The sequence below is a fragment of the Carcharhinus amblyrhynchos genome, chromosome 10 (genome assembly GCF_965287045.1).
Source record: "Carcharhinus amblyrhynchos chromosome 10, sCarAmb.v2.hapA, whole genome shotgun sequence".
NCBI classification, from domain to species: Eukaryota; Metazoa; Chordata; class Chondrichthyes; order Carcharhiniformes; family Carcharhinidae; genus Carcharhinus; species Carcharhinus amblyrhynchos.
In genome coordinates this window covers 64921732-64944575 of record NC_137333.1, presented here as the reverse complement: position 1 = coordinate 64944575, position 22844 = coordinate 64921732, and the positions used below count along the sequence as shown (strand labels likewise).

The 22844-nt window shown below is 40.4% G+C and overlaps 1 protein-coding gene across 2 annotated transcripts in view; it reads right to left on the bottom strand.

The window, feature by feature from the left end:
- Positions 1-22844, bottom strand: part of dync2h1 (dynein cytoplasmic 2 heavy chain 1) — a 546351-nt gene that overhangs the window by 451861 nt on the left and 71646 nt on the right. For both annotated transcript variants that reach the window (XM_080197215.1, XM_080197216.1), the window contains exons 13-25: positions 21995-22190; positions 21520-21615; positions 18158-18319; positions 17618-17716; positions 15439-15578; positions 13955-14183; positions 12100-12227; positions 9727-9842; positions 9063-9190; positions 5689-5838; positions 5306-5511; positions 4258-4413; positions 744-858 (exon numbers count right to left, since the gene is read on the bottom strand). In XM_080197215.1, coding sequence (XP_080053341.1) covers positions 744-858; positions 4258-4413; positions 5306-5511; positions 5689-5838; positions 9063-9190; positions 9727-9842; positions 12100-12227; positions 13955-14183; positions 15439-15578; positions 17618-17716; positions 18158-18319; positions 21520-21615; positions 21995-22190 — 1921 coding nt within the window. The remainder of the gene's footprint in view (positions 1-743; positions 859-4257; positions 4414-5305; positions 5512-5688; positions 5839-9062; positions 9191-9726; positions 9843-12099; positions 12228-13954; positions 14184-15438; positions 15579-17617; positions 17717-18157; positions 18320-21519; positions 21616-21994; positions 22191-22844) is intronic.

Genomic DNA, 22844 nt, shown 5'->3' with positions numbered 1-22844 from the left:
TGTCTCATGACACCCCAGGAAAGAATGCAGAGGAACTCATTTGTGAGATCAAGTTAAGGCTTCCCTAAATTAATATTACATAGAGACAGTAATTTTTCTGTGGGGAGCAAAGAGAAGTTGTTGCTTGATTTTGTAAACTATCACAAGCTGGTGCAGGAGGGAGAAGAATTGAGAGGGGTTCATCCTGGCAAGGCCAGAGAGATAAAATCATTGAAACAGGCTTTATTGCTGATAGTGGATTTAGAAAACTCTCCAAAAACTATGGGAAACTCAACAAAACAGGACACAGTGGACCCATTAGAAGTTAGGAGCAACTCTGGACTGTTTGCTGCAAGGACTGTAATTCTGTGGAGAGAGCAACATGCAATAAGTATTAAAGAGAAAATCCCAGCCAGGGATAAGGTCAAAGGTTTCTGGTGAAGGTGATTGGATGCAGAACAAAGTTTTGTCCCAACAATGTATTTTAGACTTTGATATGTTCGCCAGTGAACCAACATGACATTTTTCCATTTCCCATACCAGTTATCCTCTGGCCTTCAAAGTATGATCACCATGTTAGGAGTAGATTTTTAGAATGAGCCTGATTATTTTCAGGCAAGGAAAACATACAATGAAAGACAGTTTTCTCATCTGTCCTATTTGAAATCAGGTACCAGTGATGAAAGGCCAATATTTAAACTATGGTACCATCTAGACTCTAAATCAATCCTTCTAGATCCAATCATACTTGTAAAGCGATTCACCTTGTATCTGTCCACCTCTTTCTGCAGTTTAACAGTTATTGTTGTTTGTTCATTTCTCTTCCTCAGCTTATCAAACCACATCAATAAAAAATCTTCAAAAATGTAGGTCTTACTCCTGTGAAAATCAATATTCAATTTAGATTAAAATAAATCTTCAGTAACAAAAACAAACACATATATGATTGTTGAAGTGGCAGTAAAAGATCTTTAAGTAAATTAACCAAAATAAAATTCACATTAGGACAGCTGACTTACATGAACTTACTTGTTTATTTGTTAAAATACAATTTATGGAATTAGTTTTGAATTCTCTAAAAAAAATATAAAATTGTGATGAGCAAATACTGCTGTCACTTTCAACATACATCTGTTTATTACTGGGAGGCATGGTAGCATGGTGGTTAGCACTGCTGCTTCACAGCTCCAGGGATCTGGGTTCGATTCCCGGCTTGGGTCACTGTCTGTGTGGAGTTTGCACATTCTCCTTGTGTCTGGGTGGGTTTCCTCCCACAGTCCAAAAATGTGCAGCTTAGATTGATTGGCCATGATAGATTGCCCCTTAGTGTATTGAGATGTGTAGGTTAGAGGGATTAGCAGGTAAAATATATGGGGATAGGGCCTGGGCGGGATGGCCTCTTTTTGCACTGTGTGATTTATTCTACCAATCAAATAAGAAGTATATTTAACACAACATATGTTGTGTCTAATGACTTCAAGAAGGAAATCCTGAATTCAATAAGATGCTAATACTGGATCAAATTTATCTTCCCTTTATTTACACTACATTGAAACCTATTTGCAACAAAATCATGTTAGATTAGATACAGTAAATGTCACATCACTGATGCACACAAAACGACAAACATGGCAGGTGGAATTGTCCTGTACTGCCCATAACAGGAATCGTAGCGGGTGTGACACAGACCATGCAAAGGTCCATTGTCCTAGGGTGCAAAATTCCAGTCTTGGGTGAGCATAGTGGAAAATCCCATATCAAGTCTGTACATGGAAACAGATCACATTGTACAAATTCATGGAAGTGTGCAATCCCACGATCCCTCTGCAGCAAAACTCAGCAACAATCTTACTCCTAATAATGATCCAATAATGCCTAAAACAAAGTATCTGGGTCATTGTCCAGTGAGGATATCATGGCCTCAATAACTTATCTCCCATTTTGAGAGATTTTTCAGAATGCTTTATATTGTATTGTGCTGGATAAATAGAGAAGCAAGCAAGAAATAAATGTGGATATTCAGTAGATGTTTCTTTAAGAGAGTTGACACCATTGCTCTGGGTCAAATGGTATCTCTTTGAACAGTTAAATTACATTGTTCTAGGAGATAGAAAGGGCTGAAACATGAAAACACAATTGAAAAGAACGGTCTTTTGGAAATGAAAACAGAGCAATCCTGCTCGGGAATTAAAAATGGGTATGTGCCTGATTTCAGTGCAGTCAGGTAGCCTATCAACACTTAGGAATGACTGTTTGGGCTTTATATTAGAAAATACTCAGTACCTACGAATTGTCAACATTAGTAGTTTCAAAAAAATTCGGAAGGAAACTTATAATGTATGACTAGATGCATCAAATTGAGTTGCACTGTAAGCAACAGAATATGTCAATTGGAACAATTGGTCTTTCATTCAATTATGACAACATAATTAAAACATTAGAAAAAGCTCCATCATATTGAATTTCATCATGAAGAAGCTCCACGGTAATACAATGTTTAAAATTAGTAATGGTTAAAGCTGCTTATTTACAGTGTGAATAAATCAAATTTCCTTTTCATTGTACAAAATCAGAAACATAGAATCGTTACAGCTCAGCAGGATCCCATTTGGCCTATTGTATCCATGCTAGTTCTTTGTAAGAGTGTCTCAACTAGTACCTCTCCCCCATCCTTTCACCACAGCCATACACGGTTTTCCTTGGCTTTTTTCCCATGATCTAGGAACCACATTCTGTAATACCAACTATTTATCATTAAGGTCACTGGTTTATTACAAAACGAGTCAATATCCATTTTTCTTACATGGGATTCCAGGATTTTCACCAATTAAAATCACATTTCATAACTGTAGCCATTTTCCCATAAAAACGCATTTGTGTGTCAATACGTTACAAACATAGAAACATAGAAAATGAAAGCAATAGGCCATTCGGCCCTTCAAGCCTGCTCGACCGTTCATTAAGATCATGGCTGCTTATCAAATTCAATATCCTGATTCCACCTTCCTCCCATATCCCTTGATGCCTTTAGCCCCAACAGCTATATCTAATTTCTTCTTGAAATGAGACAACATTTTGGCCTCAACTACATTCTATGGTAGTGAATTCCACACATTCCTCACCCTCTGGATGAAGAAATTTCTCCTCAGCTCAGTCCAAAAAAGGTTTACCCATTATCCTCAAACTATGATCCCTAGTTTTGGACTCCCCCACCATCCGGAACATTCTTTCAGAATCTACCCTATCTAATCCTGTTAAAATTTTATAAGTTTCTATGAGATCCTCTCTCACTCTTCTAAACTACAATGGATATAATCCTAACCAACTTAGTCTCTCCTCATATGTTAGCCCTGCCATCCCAGGAATCAGCCTGGTAAACCTTTACTGCATTTCCTCCATAGCAAGGACATCCTTCCTCAGATAAGGATACCAAAACTGCTCATAATATTCCATGCTTGACCTCATAAAGAGCTCTATACAACTGCAATAAAACTCAAACCCTCTCACTATGAAGGCCAATATACCATTTGCCTTCTTAATTGCCTACTGAACCTCTGCGCAATACTTAGTCCAGGATGGCTTGTTCCTTTATTGGTTCCTCAATGAACTGACCATTCTGTAAACTCTTCAGAAATTCTTCCTCTATTGTGTAGCGACTAATTTGACTCTCCCAATCTATATGCAGATTAAAGTCACTCATCCTTTAACACACGTATCTCTGATTTCCTATCTAATGTTATACCCAACATTACCTCTACAGTTTGGTGGTCTGTATAACACCCCCACAAATGTTTTTTGCTCCTTGGCGTTTTCTTAACTCAACCCATACAGATTCCACACCGTCTGTGCTGATATCATTCCTCAATATCAAACTAAGATGCTGCAGAGTTATTCATCAGTCAAAGTTGCAGAATTATTGTTCACTCAAGTTCACCTGCAATGGCTAGAATAAATTCCATTAGTTTCTGGCAGGCACGACTAAATAGTGCAATCAAAACTGGGCATTTCATCCAGAGGGAGAAAATTGAACGTAGCACCTTAATCTATTTCCAACATTGCCATTTGCGCATCAGTCTTCATAATAGCTTGGAAAGCATCATAACCTGATCTGCCTGACCTACCTGCCAAAAATGGTGAGAGGCTTTTTGTAGTGAAACAAAGTTAAAGACCATGAAAGAAACAAATCAGTACAATGTCCATTGAGAATTTGTAGAAAATCAGGTATTTGAAAATGCAGCAAACACATTTTGGTAATTTAAAACAACTACATTCACCTACCTAAAAAAGATCCAGTCCTCATTTATCATATTTTGTAAACCTTTTGTAAAATCTTCATATAATGACCACATACTTTCATACTGTTCAAGGTTCTCATGAAGATGCTCAGCCAACTCAAATTGAGGTTCCTCTATTTTGAAATGATGACAGTCTTCACTGAAATAATTACATATAACAAGCTATTTTAGAATGTTTAATTAGCCAGCTATTCCAGTAAATAAATTGGATCAATGCTACCAATTAGTACACTACTAAGCCATGCAGACCAAGAAGATTAAGTGGCCACTTAAGGACCTTAATAGGTAGGTGAAAAGGCAGGTTTCCCGACTGAGACCCCACCCGCCCAACTGTGAAATTGCATCTTTAGCAAGGTGGGTGGACAGGATTCTGGGGAATCCTATCCTTGCAATTTTACAGTCCCCCACTGCCTCAGAATCCACCCCAGGAGTATTCTACCCCAGGAGTACCCAAACATTTTTGCTATGGATCATTTTGGTGCATGCTACGGAGACCTCCAAACTTCAAAAAAGCTCCCACAATACGTCTATATCTCAAGCTGTCAGTGTGAACAGATCTTGCACGTTCAGACTAATCATTTGTCCATCAAAGAAATGCTGAGAATATGCATTTCTAAATGTCCAGCCCTGAAAAAAAAAATCACAAAAAAAAAATCAGAGGAATAAGAATTATAAATCCAATTGAAAAGTGAATTTCTTGGCACAAGTAGCCATGATATGGAGATGCCAGCATTGGACTGGGGTTGGCACAGTATGAAGTCTCACAACACCAGGTTAAAGTCCAAAAGTTCATTGGGTGAGTCGCTCACCTGATGATGGAGCAGTGCTCTGAAAGCTCACGATACCAAATAAACCTGTTGGACGTTAACCTGGTGTTGTGAGACTTCTTATAGGTTGTAGGCTGTTCATAATAACTCCTCAGATATGCTTGTTGCAACTTTCAGGAGTATTTCATAAAGTGTTAAAAATTTTAGCATCATGTGGCACGGATTGTATTTTGTAATGCTATTTCCCCATCAATAGAAACATACATCAACTTCTTTCTGATTGCCTCCAGTTCATCAAACTCAGTTCTCTTCTCCTTTATACATTCCACACATTTATTGAGGATTTCCCCATTTCCACTGTCAACAATATCATCACTGGGCTTCAGCTGATTCCAACGAGCTTCAAACTTCTCCAGCTTTTGGACGTACATATTTATACGAGACTCAACATTTGCTTTCATAATTTCGACCTAAAAAAGTAACACACAATAAAACCAGTAAATGGCTGTAGGAATCACACACCAATTCTAATATTACTCTTGGTTGCAGTGATGTAAGAAAGATACTGAACAGAGGAAAATTCATGCTGGCTTCTGTACGCAACTTAAATGCAAGGATACAATGTAAAGAAAATGCAGTACTTTTACCTGTTCTTTCACCATAAGCTGATGGCTCTCCATCATTAACTGAAACTTGTCCCATTTTGCTCTTAAGCTGCTAAGAGTTTCAAGACCGCCACCTGCTACAGAACGCAGCAGCTTGTTTTTATCTTCAGCATCTTGAAACAAGGGTAAAACCTTAAAGAAATTATAGAATTCAAAGTAACTAAAAAATTTTTACCAGATATGTACTGGACAGTAATCAGCCCGACCGACACATATTCTATTTTCCCACAAGCTTCACACTTAAAGTTAAGAAACGAGAAAAGTGAATCACAAAACCATTACAGAAGCACCAATTCAGCAGTTCTGGCAGCATCTGTAAGGAGAGGAAAGAGCTGACGTTTCGAGTCCTGATGACCCCGACAAGGGTCATCTAGACTCAAAACATCAAAACAATTACTGCTGAATTGGTTAAAAGCAAATTACTGCGGATGTTGGAATATGAATCCAGAAGTAAAAATGCTGGGAAATCTTAGCAGGTCTGGCAGCATCTGCAAGGAGAGAAAAGAGCTGACGTTTTGAGTCCAAATGACCTTGTCGGGGTCATCAAGACTCGAAACATCAGCTCTTTCCTCTCCTTGCAGATGCTTCCAGACCTGCTAAGATTTTCCAGCATTTTTTCTTCTGGTTTCATATTCCAACATCCGCAGTAATTTGCTTTTAACCAATTCAGCAGTAATTGTTGGTTATTAACAGAAACCTGGATAGAAACATTGGGCTATAATTCATTGTGACAAAGTATCCAACAGTGTATGCCATTCATTAGAATTGTCCTTATGTGTTTAGATTTTTAATTTTTTAGCAAGTTGCTGGGTCTGAGTTGATAACACAGCAAAGAAAACAAGGCCTCTGGAATCTGTGATTAAAGAGATATACAATTGCCTGTTCACAATCAGATTGAAGAATTGAGAAATAAAAAGCGCAAGGAGGGAGAAGGCAGTGCAATTTGGAATGGATGAATTCAAGTTCAAGAGTAAATTAGGATCAGAGTCTTATTGGAGAGTACCAGAAGCTCAAAGATAAATTAAAGAACAGGTTAAAATCTCTGAGCCATACACAAGTAACATAGAAATCAGCAGAGTGGTTCGGGAGGGCGGTGGGGGAAGGAATTGACTAATAGAGATGTTACAGTACAAAGTGTGAATAAAAGCCAGTAGAAGCATGAAGTTGTTGCCCAGCAACTGGGGGCCTTTTAAGGTAGGAAGGTTTTTGAGGTTTTTTTTGCTTAATTCATTGGTAGTTGAAGACTCCAGGGAGTGAACATCTCTCAACTCTGCCTGAAGAAAGCTGGACAGGACAATAGAACTGCAAAGGAGCAGACTTCCCAAGGAATCAATACCGTCCAGACAACGTGGGAGTGAGGACAGAAAAAATGTCTTAGGAAGACTGAAGTTAAGAGAACAGAGACCAAGAAACTAACGAGGTGCTGGTCAGGGAAATTCAAGGGAAAAGCAGATAAAGCATTCTGAGTTAAAAAGACAAATGCAATAGCCAGATTTAAAATGGGAAAGCAGACTTCAGAGGTAAATCAAAAGTCAGGTGCCATCTAAATACAGAAGCTAAGAGGGGAAGGATAAAGGAGTATCGAATGATAATCAAATTTTGCATGTTTAATCATTTTTCTTCTTTTGTTAATTAGCAGTCTTTTCCATCATGTTTTCTAAAACAAATGTATGTGTAACAGCCTTTTGAGCCAGGATTCTATTCAGGGATCGTCCTGTTCAGTAATAACATCAGAATACTTCCATCTTTTCCATGCAAGCTATTTCTAATATTCACAATTCTCTACTTTCTCTTCCTGCAGGCGAGGCAGAGATCTGCTGAGCAGTGTGGCTTCTAAATGAGAAGGTAGCTGTTGCTGCACCCTTTGTTCCTCATAAGTGGTGCAAGGTAGCGTGCATAAGCTGCAACCAGGCCATAATAATGACTGGCAGCAGAGAAGTGCAGGTGAAGATGAATGAAGAGTAAGACAGGTGAAGTAACTTCCAAGAAGTTGCCAATTATCTATCAAATAGTGAAAACACACTCTAAGAACCGGTGTTGTGAGCAGCAGCCTCTCACCCGTTCTTGGCTGGAGCTCTCTAGAATCATTGTTCAAAACCTTCCCAGCCTGTCAGGTTGACACAAGAAGGTTGCTAACAGTTCAAAAAATACATTTACACAATATAAGATTTGGCTATCTGTGGGCAAGTATAGTCATACCTACTGCTACAAACATTGGACTTAATAAGATGGTTATATTTTAAACTGTTTCCTTTAATTGAAGGTGAAATTGAATAACTTGGTGAAGGGATGTGTCCACTTATGAAATCTGCTTATGGCCAGGCCCATGTGGCTTCTTTCTAAATTTGCCCAGAGACAACCCCATGTGATTTGCTTGTTACGGAGACAGAAATTCAACTCAAAACTTATAGAAAGTAAGGTACAGGTTTAAATACCTTAACAAAAAGGTTGAGGTCTGGATATGTGCACATGCACAGATTCTCAGAAACAGTCAGGCACGAAGACTTGGGGAAGGAGACCCATAACAGACACTGTTATACCAGGCAGAAGAAAAGAACTGTGTTTTTGAGTAAACTACCAAGCTGATTCTTGGTGAGAACATTTCATGTTTTGAAGAAATGATGATTGTAGTGAGTTAAAGAGCAAGGTATCAGCAGAAGGTACCCTTTAACTGGAATACCATTCAATTATGCTCAGACGTTAGTTGAAGGGACTTTATTTAAAAATGATACTGGAAGATTCACCCTGGTCGGACCGAAAGAAGAGGTCCTTTTAAAGCCATGAAGACTCTAAACACAAGACTGCACTTCTAAGCATTTCACTGGTAAGACAGACAGGTGTCATTTTAATGAAGCTACCGATAGAATGGTGCAATTCACAAAACAACTTTTATAGATTTCAGTTTAACCACACAGCTGCCCCTTTCCTGAAGTTGCTGCAATATTTATGTATAAATAATGCATATCATTAGCTTCACTGTTTCTTTGACAGGAAATTTTGGCTCAATCATTCTCACCTTAACCTGTCACATAGTTTGAACTTATTTCATTTCTAGGCTGAAACAATTAAACTGAGAAACAATTTTTTTAAATGTTGTACAATTGCCAAAAAAAAACACCCCCAACTAAAAATACAGTTTGTGGAAAAAGTTGGGAATTGGTAGTTCTCACATGAAATTAGTTAATTCTCAATCTGTAATATCATACACTAATTTTTCCAAGACATTCTTTAATACATCATTCTGAATAAAGATCCTATTGATATCCAAATAAAAGTGGTCAATAATAAATATAATGTATATAAATGTTTAAAAAGTTTAATCATTGGATGCTTTGCATCCAGCTAACTATTCTTACATGCGGTTTCTTTGAAGCGATCTCTGTGTGTTTTGAATTTGCCTCCCCAATTTCTTCCACTGTCTCAGGTCTAGTTGATAATATCTCCATTGCATCACTCACAAAACTATCAATCTCGTGGATATTTGCTGCATAAAATTGTTACAAGAGAAACAAAATCAATGAGCAACAGTTATAAAAAATCTTGACAGAACTGATCACATTTGGTTTTACTATGTATTTACTACATTGACTGCACCATTAATTCTACATTAATATAGATATTTATGAAGTTAGTACTTTAATTTTTACATTACACAATGAACACAACTTGCCTCAGTCACTAATTGTTTTAGACAAATTAAATTCCAAAAGAAAATGGTCTTTCAAACTTGTGGTCCTAGTGATATATTTTCAATTTTACACTGCACCATTTTGCTACCACCGAGGTACATACAGATTTACATCTATTACTTCAGAAAATTGAGATATATAATAGTTCAAAAATGAGTCCAACTCACAATGCTTCAAACAATTATGCCTCACCCTACAAAGCAGCTCAACACCACCTTCTGAAGGACATTCAATGCTGATCTTACTATTGACACTCACATCCCGTGAATGAATAGATAATTCACAGATTAAATCTAAACTATCTACATCACACGTGATGAGAATGGCTTACCTTGTATGGACTTTCTTAATGATTGAAGCAAGGCATCAAATAGCATCTGAATAAGGTCATCAATCACAGCCTTCACCGGATTACAATTAATTGTAATACAATCCACTTTGATGACACTGCAAGATTTGAAAATCTTTTGTAATTTCAATTTTAGTCAAATGGGAAAAAGCCATAAGAAAATTATAATCTTGGTGTCATCCAATTTATACAAACTCTTAACTCTGTGATTCTCACCGTGTCAAATGGGAATGAGATAGGATTCATTAATGTTTTTCTAAGACCCAGGGCTGGATGACTGTAGGTAGCCCTGAAGACAAAACTGTGGGTTGAAGAGATGCTACTGGAGGTAGGCATGCCAGCACTGTTGCAACTGCGGATGATATGTTGGCTTCCTCATGTGGTTCCATCCCAAAGCAATCTTGGTGGAGGCATTAGGTGCTGTGTAGTAGAAAACCCACCCAAAATAGATGGATCATTAATTGAGTATGTAAATGAGCCAACTGAGAGCTCATCAAAGGGCAGAAAATTATTTGGAGGAGAATCACTGGGAATATACTGGATCACAATTAGCTACATGAAGAGGCAACAGTATTGCAGCAGGGAGACAGGGTTGGAGGCAGATGCATTTAATAATGTTCCATGAAATGGAGAAGGATCAGAGAGCTTGTCATACAGTAGAACACATGGCCACTGAGTGTGCAGAGGATCCAGACTTTTTGATCTGTAGACACTGCATAAATCAGGAGGGAAGCAAATCACCAGGGCTTATTGGGAGATATCAGGAGGATCCAGGCAGCCATTATGGTGCATCTGATGGCAAGGAAGACCATCCCATAGGACTGAGTAGCAACGATGAGCAGCCACTCCAACAGCCAATGATTGTGAGGCATGGGAGAAATATGAGGGGCAAAGAGGGTATGACGGTGTTATGCTCACCATAGGGTATACCATAGGCAAAGAATGAGCTTCCTGCAAATGACAGCATATGAGTGCAGCTACAAGATGCATCAATCAAGGCTTATCAGGAATGTTTATCCTCGTGGGGATGCGCTTAATTCCTCACCAATTGAGTGAATAGGCCCTGTCAACAGCATTTAAAGTGACATGGGCTAAATATCTTTGCTTCTGGGTCCTTTCACTGGGCAGCAGTGGACCTAACAGGCTCTCATTATTGGCAGTCAAAACAACATAAGACAAATCATGAATGTTCTTCTTGAAAGGACATTGCTTTACAGTGAGTTCACCACTAATGGGACCACACATACAAAGAAGGCTATGGTATTTGCCTCTATTGCCTCAGGTGCAGGGGGTCATCAAGGAACTGGTTGAGCAGCTGGGGGCTTTTATAAATAGGAAGGGATTCCACTCCATGAACTTTTTAGCTGGTGTGCAACCTCAAGAACGTTCTGCCATTGCGTGCAGAGTTTCCTGGCAGCTGTCAAGATGCCTTCATTCTTAGGCAATTGGCAAAGGTCCTCAGCTACACGATAGCTGCTAGGACAAGGGTATCCATTAAAGCAATGCCTTCTGATATCTGCAGACAACACTTCTACAGAGGCATAGAAGAACAACAATCATGTCATCTCAGCAAAAAGGTCACCTACAGCAGGCCATTGAACTCCTGAAAATGCAGTTTAGGTGCCTTGCCTGTTTGAGGGGGCATACTCCAGTACATTTTCTCAAGTTTCTCAGATTGTGGTGGTCCACTACACTCTTCATAACATGGCTCTCCAGAGAGGTGTGGACCTTGAAGAGGGGAAGAAAAAGGAGAAATATGCAGCAAGCAGTTCTAGTGAAGCAAGAGCTACCAAAGGTCCAGCTGAGGCCTCAAAGTATTGATTCGAATGGAAGGGAGCCACATTAATTCAGGCACATTCTCCAACGGGTGCTTCTTTTTGAAAACCATAGCTCAGAAACTCACCTTTCTCAAGAAGGAAGGTGCATATCCAAAATGCACATGATGCAGAGACTTTCCATTGCTTCAGTCAGAGGGGCCAAAGGAACAGCTGATGTTGATGCTACCCCATGAGGGCTGCATCCTTCAACATCATGTCCTTTCATGGTCATATGAGAATCAGCAGGGTCCACCAGCTGGGCGGCTACTTGGCATCTAATACATACATCTCTGTTAAATCAGCAACGGATACAAACTGTGCATGCCAATACTGCATCCACTCAACATGATGGTACATATGGCTCTCCATGAGATTGACCACTCTCTCAATAGTAAACATGACCCTAAGAAGCATTCAAATAAAGGTTCCAAAGAACACTTTAAAGGATTATTTACGGCTTGGTTAGTTTGTCTTTTCCTTGTCATGCTGTTTATTATTGTAAATATATATATATATTTATAAACTATTTAAATTCAACCTTGGAAGCCTTTCAGAATCCTTTCCTCTGCCTTTGAGAGCCTTGAAATTCTTCTCCCAGTCTTGTACAGTATGAAGATGTTCCTCAATTAATGCCTCAATATCCACTTGGCCAAGCACAACCCATTCCTTTATAGAGAAAAGAACACCATTGTTAAATAGTTGTTAATAGATAATGAAGTAATTGTGAACTACTGATTCATTATATTTGTTCTCAATGGGGACAGCAATTGAAATTGTGACAACCTGAAATAACTAGAAAGTACTCAGAACAATCAATATTTTTATGTACAAACTTGATTACTTTGAATTAGATCCTCTGGTGGATTCTAATATCATCATAAACTGGCTATGACACAAAAATAAGTACTTCAATTTCATATTTTGAGATGGTTTACTATATTTCAACAGAATGGATTTGAAACAATTACTTTTGATATTAGAACATAAAACACAGAAAAACTACAGCACAAACAGGCCCTTCAGCCCACAAGTTGCGCTGAACATGTCCTCACCTACTAGGCTTACCTATAACCCTCTATTTTACTAAGTTCCATGTACTTATCCAAAAGTCTCTTAAAAGACCCTATCGAATCCGCCTCCACCACCACTGCTGGCAGCCGATTCCACGCACCCACCACTCTGAGTGAAAAACTTACCCCTGACATCTCCTCTGTACCTATTCCCCAGCACCCTAAACCTGTGTTCTCTTGTGGCAACCATTTCAGCCCTGAAAAAAAGCCTCTGAGAATCCACTCGATCAATACCTTTCAACATCTTATACACCTCTATCAGGTCACCTCTCATCCTTCGTCTCTCTAAGGAGAAAAAACCGAGCTCTCTCAACCTATCCTCATAAGGCATGCCACCTAATCCAGGCAAAATTGTTGTAAATCTCCGCTGCACCCTTTCAATGGCTTCCACATCCTTTCTGTAATGAGGGGACCAGAACTGAGCACAATACTCTAAATGGGGTCTGACCAGGGTCTTTTACAGCTGCAGCATTACCTCCTGACTCCTAAACTCAATTCCTCGATTGATGAAGGCCAGTACACCATATGCCTTCTTAACCACATCCTCTACCTGTGAAGCTGATTTGTGCATCCTATGAACCCGAACCCCAAGATCCTTCTGATCTTCCACACTGCCAAGATTCTTTACTTAATATTAGAAGTAAATAATATTCAAACTCTTTCCTACAAGTCATTCTCTTGTATTCCAAGTGCCAGGAGCTCATATACTCTTTGTCAATAGTGTTGAGACCATCCAGTCAGCTGTCTCTGCCACTTCCTTCTTTTGCTCTTTGTTCTGTCACAAAGACCGTCTACTTCCACCTCAGTAATACTGAACATCTCCAGCCCATCTGCTGTTAAAACCCTCACACATTCATTTCTTCTTTCCAGACTTAAGTATTCTAATTCTGTTCTGGATTCCAATCTTCCACTCTCTATAAACTGGAGCCTCCTGTTTTTGCTTGCATGGTTCAATTCCATTTTAAAAGTCTTATTTGCATGCTCAAATCCCTAGTCCCTTCCTATGTGTGCAATGTCCCAGGAAAATTCTGCATTCTTCCAAATCTGGCCTTCAAAGCATCTCTCACTTCCTTTGGCCCACTACTGGCAATTACAGCTTCAGTTACCTAGACATCAAGGAAAGCAAACATTTCCAGAGTTATGGGGTAAGAGCAGAGGAGTAGGGTCAATTGGATAGCTATTTTAAAGAGCTGGCAGAAGCATGATGGATGAAATGGTTCCCTTCTCTGGTGTATCATTCTGTAATTCTACAACATACAACAGTATTTCTCAAATTAGAAATCAAAATCAGGTTGGTGAAGAAGACTTTGCAAACTGCTTTACCTGAAACTTGTCCAATGCTGCTGCCAGGCGTTTGAACAGATCTTCTGCTTTACTGAAAACAGTGACAAAACCTTTTGAATTTCTCTCTATCATGACAACAAAGATAGGATCTTCCCCCGGTTCACTCGCACCCTTGAACTGGTTTGGAATAGAAATAAATCTCTTCATTTCTCTGTAGTATTTTGCTCTTAGTTCTTCAAATGGAGGCTTAAACTGCAGCCTTCCTTGTCTGCACCATATAGAGAGATAGAAATGGTTATTCCACACAATGTAGCTCACAAGAACCAACAAGACTTCAAATTCACATGCATCCACTCCCTTACTTAGCACTAGTCAAAAAGTACAGACAGATGTACACAGAGCCAGGCAACATACAGCTCAACAAATTAAACAATTCCCTTACTAACTGTGCTAAAAATGTTAAAGTTATAAAACGTTTAAGCAGCATTTTGCAGATGACTTCCATTAAATTAATAAGAAAGTAAAAGAAGCCTTTACATAACACCTTGCACAACTTCAAGATGTCCCAAATGCTTTGAAGCAATTAAGCGTTTTTGAATTGTAGTCCCTGTTGTATCTAGGAAACTTTATCACATATGGAGACAGTTTTACGAACAGGAATTTGGTTGGGAAGGGGTGCGGAGGCGTGGAGTGATGCTTTCTGCAAATTTTGGTCTAGAGTTTGGATCCAGTCAGGGCTCAATTCTGCAGCTACATGGATTACACAGACTGTTATCCATGACCTTGCCAATGGCCAACATGCAGAAACTGAGCACTTAGCCTGTCTGGACTAACTAAAGCTACCAGTGGTACCCAGTAACAGGATCACGCAGAGTCCCTGACTGGTTCAGAGCTTCATGTATGGTTCCAAAACTGCTCCTGGATAAAACAGACTACCCAAGACTGATTACAAAAATCTTACTCAGAATCTGTAACAATCCTTTGCTTTAAAAAGAAATTACCTACAGCAACTTTTTCAATGTTAATTATTCAAAACTTAATATCAGGTTACACTTGCTTTCTTGCGACTGCAACCTCAGATTAATAGCAGTGGGATCTGCAAGCAGCAAAGTCACAGATTAAAAGAAAATGTATCAAAATATACTGAATAACATGTAATTATCTGGTAATCTGAAGCTGTCACAGTATATCATACTATTTTCCACAGCAGTAACACAGTTTGACCTGGTACCTACAGCTCAGAGAATATCTTTTCTTCTGTTAATCTATCACTCACAGAAACATCTCAACAAATTAAAAAATTGCAATTTGAAATACTTGTCAAGGTCACTGATCCAAAGATATAAGAGAAGTTTTTGGCCATAGAGCCATAAAGATTGTTCAAATTTATTTTCATATTATTCAGAACTATTACATCAATTATTAATCGCAATCGTAATAGCATCAACATTCAATAAACTAGGTTAAACCCAAAATAAATTGCTTTAAACAATATATTGTAAGATATATTTTCAAGAACCTACTTGAATGTGAGCTCCACAACAATTTCAGGAAGATTTTCATTCAAGGCCTCCAAGCCCATCTGATACTGATGTTCCAGTGCTTTGTACAACTGATGATTCCAATGTTGTCGCCATGCTTTCATATCACCAGGACGAAAGCCCTTAAAAAAAATTCAAATGTAAGGTCAGCATTAACTTACACAAAGCTGTGATAGGAACAGGAGCAGATAATTCAGCCCCTTGAGTCTTTTCTGCCATTCAAGTACAAAATTTCAGATCTGGACTAAAGTCTGTGTACCTATCTTTGCTCTGAATATCTTACCCAACAAAAAAAAAATCCATCAACATCAATCTTGAAAATTCCAATTGTCCCAGCACCCACAGCCTTTTGGGAGAATTCAGTGCCTTGCCATGAGGCAAGTTTGGAAGCAATAGGGGAATGTTTTAATCATTCTGGACGGTACTGAGTGGGGACTCACCACATTTTCACTTCTGTCCCTATTAAATTCAGGAAATGAAGGTTTGTGGACAACCTTCCCACACCAACACCAGTTGAGGCCGTTAAATGGTCCCCACTTAGCCATCACTGATATCTCACCAGCAATGGGCTGGGCAAACGCCATGTGGGAAGCCCGAAAAGTAAAACCCTGTTGGATGTGCTTACAGACTCCAGGGGTGGGCTCTCTTGTACAAAGGCAATCAGTATCTATCAGCATCAGAAAGGCAGGGACTGCTGAGAAACATCTCTTTGCTCTTTCTTATAATCCTCTGCTCCACCCCATCCCCAGTCAGCCTCCCCACACTGCCCTCACTCAGTTGCTGCCTGAGTCCTTCATTGATTCTGGACTGCTAGTGGGTACATCACTGGCAGCAATCATCCAATAATGCTGATTTCTTTAAGTGCTATTTAAACAATGGTATAAATTGTTTTGTGCAGTCAGGGATGCACAGCAATTTAACAGGACTGGTTTATATATCGCCTACATGGGAATTTTTCAGTTGTGCTTACGGGGGATACTTCCTTTGGTACCTAAAACCCCACCCCCACCCAATCAAGCTCATTCCACCCACCCATTCAAACAAAGTGGTTTGCATTTATATAGCGACTCAGGATACCCTAAAAGTCCATTAAAGTCAGAGAGTGAGAGAGGGTTTAAGTGAGAGATTGAGAGAAGGAATGAGACAAAAAGTGAGAGGTGGGGATAAGAGAGTGAGAGAGCGTGTGAGACCATGTGTGACAGACAGGGAGGAAGTGTGTGATAGTGAATGAGGCAGAATGTCAGTGAGAGTGAGTGAGAGAATGTCAGTGAGACGGAGTGTCACAGAACAGCTGTGAGTGAGCTCAAGAGTGCTACAAGTCAAGAATGCACAAGAGAAAGCACAAGACAGAATGTGAGGCAGTGCGTGCAAGACAGAGCAGTAAAGGGCGGGAGACAGATGGAGAGGACCTGAGACAGCAGGAGAGAGTAAGCAACAGAGAGAGGAAGAGAAATGGAAAGAGAAAGTGAGAGGGAGCGAAAGAGAGCAAGAAAAAAAGTAAGTGCAAGAGAGCTTGAGGGCACTAGAGCTTGAGAAAAGAGAATTCAAGACAGAAAGAGAGAGTGCATGAGAGAGAATGCACAAGAGAGTTCACAAGAGAGAGTGTACAAGAGAGATAGTGCATGATGGAAAGAGTGCATGAGAATGCAGGAGTGAGACAGTGCATGAGAGAGAGCTTGAGAGGTGAGGAGATAGATAAGAGAGGGGGCGGGGAGTGGAATAGAGAGAGGACAGAGTTGTGAAGAGAAATAGCAGTGAGATGTTCTAGTCTGAGGATGACAAATGACATAGATGAGATTTTGTGGCTGAAGGGCTAAACTATAAAAAGGCAGGCTGTGTTTACAGGCAGAATTAGGCAGCCTTTGTAATGGAGAAGATATTAAACCAGTAGTACAGCTTGGGGTTGAATATTATAATACCATATTAGCAACATGTTATTGACTATACATTTTAAAATTCATAAAAGTTCACTTGAAAAGAATGATTTCCCATTAGTTGCTATATGTAGAAGAGTAAAATTTAATTACATGATTAATATATTTTTAAAATCCTACATCTCATTAAATCAAACATGATTTAAAGTAATGCAAACCCATTAAATCTATTTGTATGGAAGATGTAATTTCTAGTTATAATGTCATAAACATTCCAGTTAAAATACCTGTGACTCCAGAGTAGAGAAAACAAATCTCAGCTCTTGCAGTCCATCTTTCCATCGTTGTTGTTGGCGAAGTAGATCAATGTTCATAAGAGCTACGACCTACAAGGACAAGGTCTCTCTCATCAATAGCCACGCTAACAATTTAATTTGTAATTAATAAGTTATTTCTTAACTATTTATGTTACAACATTTTAACTTCAAAACTACACACAGAGGTGCCAGAGAGTGCTGAATTTTCATTGGGATGGGGTCTGGATCTGAGGTGTCTGGATATACAGCCATCAACTGGGTTCCTCCTGAACCCAACCCAAGCTATTTGCAGAGCGGCAGACCAAGGGTCAGAGAGCTATCTATCCGTTGATATGATTAACTGTCCAATGTTTGCAGACTGTAAATCTCCCAGGTATGTTAATGATCAAATAATTTTTTTTTTAAATACAAGGTATTTGCATTTTTCACCCTGTAAATCGAACAAAATATGAAAAGAATGAGTCTGATGGGGTCAGATAACCTTTTCTGTTCCGTGCTTCACATTCTTACCTTATCACGGAAGTCAGTGTGACACTTCCTCAGCTTTCTGTTCTCTGTTGTAAGCCGTTCCGCTGCAGTGTGAAGTTTCTGAATATAGGCCTCTAGCTCCTTAGGATTATCCCAAGTGATCTGTACTTTACCGCCAGATTCCTTGGAACCAGCTTTTGGATTCTAATTAAAGATTATGAAAATAGTTTAGAAATCATCACTGATCAACCACTGTGCAAGCAAAGAGTGGCCAAAGCTGCTGGACAGAATCAGAAAGCAGGGACAACCACCAAGCTAAGATTAGTCTTTGGTCAATGCAGTGTGCCAACACAGAGTGATGCAAACACAGTTTTTTAAATTCAAACACAGGTGTGTGTATCATTGGCAAGGGTAGCATTTATCACCCACCTCAAATTGCCCTTCTTGATCACAATTGAGTGGCTTACTAAGTCATATCAGAGGGCAGTTAAACGTCAATTACATTACTGTAGATCTGCAGCCACAAGTAAGCCAGAACAGGTCAGGGTGACAGATTTCTTAGCTGTTATTTTGTGACAATCCAGTCATTCTATGGTCACCATTGTTGATCCTAGCATTTTATTACCAACTTACTTCATTTTTTAATGAGTTCATTCATGGAACGGGGATGGCTTGGCCCACACTTATTTCCCATCCCTAATCGCCTTGAAGAAACGGTGATAAGCCACCTTCCTAAACCATTGCAAACCATATGGTGTGGATACACCCACAGTGCTGTTAGGGAGGCAATTTCAAGGTCTTGGGTTGGCAACAGTGAAGGAATGGCAATATAGTTTCAAATCAGGATGGTGTGGGGTTTGGGGGGGAACTTGCTAGTAGTAAAGTGTCTACAGTCCTTGACCTTCTAGGCAGTAGAGGTCGTGCTGTTGGAAAATATTGTCAAAGGAGCTTTGGTGAGCTGTTGCTGTGCACTTTGTGGATGGATATATTGCTGTCACTAAGGTAAAGGGAGTGAATGTTGGATGGGTTCCAATCAAACAAACTGCTTTGTCCTGGATGATGTCAAGTTTCTTGAGTGTTGGTGGAGCTGCACTCATTCAGGCAAGAGGAGGTTATTCCTTTACGCTCCTGACTTGTGCCTTGTAAATGGTGGACAGGTTTTACGGAGTCAGAAAGTGAGTTACTTGCCTCCGAATTTCCAACCTCTGATCTGCTCTTATAACTACAATGGGGGCGACTCTTTCATCTCTACTTTTGTAACGCAGTCGGCCGGGAAACTCGAGCAGAGGCCATTTCGCAGGCTCCTCGCTGGGTGCCTTCCCTGCTCTGTGTCTCTCTCTGCATCAGATTTGCAGTGTCACCGGCAGCCTAATATATTCAGCAGCTCATTTAACTATTATTTCAATGCTATTAGCAGGCACGGCACTGAAATATCGGGACCCGCTAACCTCGCGCCTCCCGCAAGGAGTCTTTTACTCCAGCGAAGTTTACTATAGCTCCCCACTGGCGGAGAGCTGGCAATCCATCCCTGCTGGAGTGAAGAGAGAGCAATCAAGGCCCCAAGAGGGTTGGGCAATGGAGGGTGCCCCCTGGGCATTGCCACCTTGGCAGGGTCCGCTTGGACCCCCTGCCCTGCTCAAGGAGCGAAGTGTCAATGCCCAAGGGGCAACTTGGCACTGCCCACCAGGCATCAGGCAGTGCCAAGGGTACAAGGCCTCTGGAGGGGAGGGGTGGGATGATTGGTGGGGGTCCCATGCCACTCTGCAATCGGGACCGGTAGGAAAGGGAGGCCAGCGATTGGGGTTGGGCACCAGGGTGGGTGCAGCCTTCTGTGGGGGTCAGGATAGGCTGGATGGTTGGGTGGATGGGGGAAGTCGAGGCTGGCTCAGACATGTTTGGGGGGCCCAGCGATCTGGCCATGAAGGGGCCATTGTTCATGCCTCAATCTCACCGTTGACATATTGGCATATATGCAGTGGCCCACTCAGCATTATGCTGCCAGCCACTCCAGCAGTAATAGGCCCCACCCACAGATTTCTGCAGTGCACGCTGGTGCACTCTGCAGTGTACAGATTCATTTTGAAACTCCCACAGAAAAAAAAACGTGATTTACTCCAGTTTTTATGCAAATTCATCATTTAGAATTTATATGGCTGGTCCAGTTCAGTTTATGGTCACTGGTAATCCCAATAATGTTAATAATTGTCTGAATTTAAATTCTCCAGCTATTATGTTAGGATTTCACCCAAATATTATCCAGGCTGAATCTAAAATTTGAGACAAATCAACATGCATTCAGCTCAACAGACATTTAGGCCGCAATTTTAAGATCTCACTCGGACAAGGCTCATAAAATCTTGGCCGAGGCCAATGGCCAATTCTGTTCTGCAGTGCCTTGCCCGCACTGATTCCGGGGTGGGCGAGGCGGTAAAATTCTGGACATAGGGTGCAATTTTCCCACCCCAGTACACTAGCTTTAATGATCTCTTTATCTACCTTAATTGGACTCATTTGGGAACCAGGCAGGTTCTTGGGGCCAACATCCCCTAATCCCCTAACCCTGGAGAAGTTCACCAGCAGCAAGAACACTGACTGGAAACTGGCTAATGTTGCTATTTTTTTCATCTGGCCACATCTGTTCCTGCCCGTAGCAGGATTTAAAAATAGAGTCTTTAATATTTATGGCTTTAGATGTCAAGCTTTCTATAAGAGGTTTTTGCAAAGTCACAACAGATTGTTCATAAATCCTCTAATCAGGTATGGAAAGAATAAAGGAAATCCCAAATTTTCTGTACTCATAAGAACATAAGAACATAAGAAATAGGAGCAGGAGTAGGCCATCTAGCCCTTCGAGCCTGCCCCGCCATTCAATAAGATCATGGCTGATCTGTTGTGGCTCAGTTCCACCTTCCCGCCCTCTCCCAATAACCCTTAATCCCCTCTCTTATCAAGAACCCATCAACCCGCTTCTTAAAAATATTTAGCGAGGCAGCCTCCACCACTTCAACGGGCAGAGAATTCCAGAGATTCACCACCCTTTGAGTGAAGAAGTTCCTCCTCAACTCCGTTCTAAACCGCCTCCCCTTTATCTTGAGGCTGTGCCCCCTAGTCCTACTGTCTTTTTTGAGCGGGAAGAGTCTCTCCACCTCTATCCTATCCATCCCATTCATCATCTTATACGTCTCAATGAGATCTCCCCTCATTCTTCTAAACTCTAACGAGTACAAGCCTAGTTTATTCAGCCTCTCCTCATAGCTCAATCCCCTCAACTCCGGTATCAGCCTAGTAAACCTCCTCTGCACTCCCTCCAGGGCCAAAATATCCTTGCGCAGGTGCGGCGCCCAAAACTGCACACAGTACTCCAGCTGCGGCCTCACCAATGCCCTATACTCAAATTGCCTTACCTTTATTAGCTGTTCAAACGATAAAGCAGAGCTTAACATCATAGGTCTCTGACTAGGAATCATCTGCTGATCAATAGTATTGTAAAAGTGGGCAACCTGGCAATGAAAGTGAAAACATATTTAATATTGAGGTTTAAATGTTCATGCTTTAACTGACTTTATGTCATTCAAACGTTAAGAAAATAGAAGGGAAAGGAAAAAAATGATTGAGGAAGGTACAGGAAATGGAGTCAAATAAACCAAATAATACAAACAGAAAACACTGGAAATACTGAGCAAATCTGACTGCATCTGTGGAGGGAGAAATAGGGCTAACTTTTCAATTCAAGGGTTATTCTTCAGAATCTTGACCTGAAACATCAATTGTTTCTCTCTCCACAGAAGCTGCCAGCCCTGCTGAATATGTCCAGTGTTTCATTTTTTCTCTTAATTTCCAGCATCTGCAATATTTTGCTTTTGTTAGAATAATACTAACCTGTTTGAGAATAACTGCCTGTCTGTAGAACTTTTGAGCTGTAACTGCTGTTTGTTGGATTCGTGCAGGAATAGCAAACCCTAGAGCAGAAAGCTGGCGTACTTCTCTCAACAATGAAACCAGGCGGTCTGAGTAATGTATTTTCAATTTCCCATCTGAGTGATCCAATTCTATAACTCGACCATTGGCCTGCAAACTACCGCAAATTACATCAACATATTAATGGTATGCAAATTTATGCAAACCTTTATGTTCTAATAAAAAAGTTCTGCATTATCTAGTAAACTGGAGCCAACTTATGATTTGTTGAAATTTAATAGTGATGTATACAGTATCTTCAAAGCAAAAGGGGAACAAATAACTTTATAACTGAACTATTGCAACATGCTTAGTAATGATGAATCTGCCATTTGTGGAATTTATCTTCACTTTACAAAAAAATATACATTCCAATACTATTATTATACTGACAGATTGCTGTTACATTTATACTTTTAACAGCATAAATTCATTGGTAGTATAACTGGTAGCATGGGCGGCACGGTAACACAGTGGTTAGCACTGCTGCTTCACAGCTTCAGGGACCTGAGTTCGAATCCTGGCTCGGGTCACTGTCTGTGTGGAGTCGGCACGTTCTCCTTGTGTCTGTGCGGGTTTCCTCTGGGTGCTCCGGTTTCCTCCCACGGTCCAAAGATGTGCGGGTTAGGTTGATTGGCCATGCTAAAATTGCCACTTAGTGTCCTGAGATGCTTAGGTTAGAGGGATTAGTGGGCAATAATATGTAGGGATATCGGGGTAGGGCTTGGGTGGGATTGTGGTCGGTGCAGACTTGATGGGCCGAAGGGCCTCC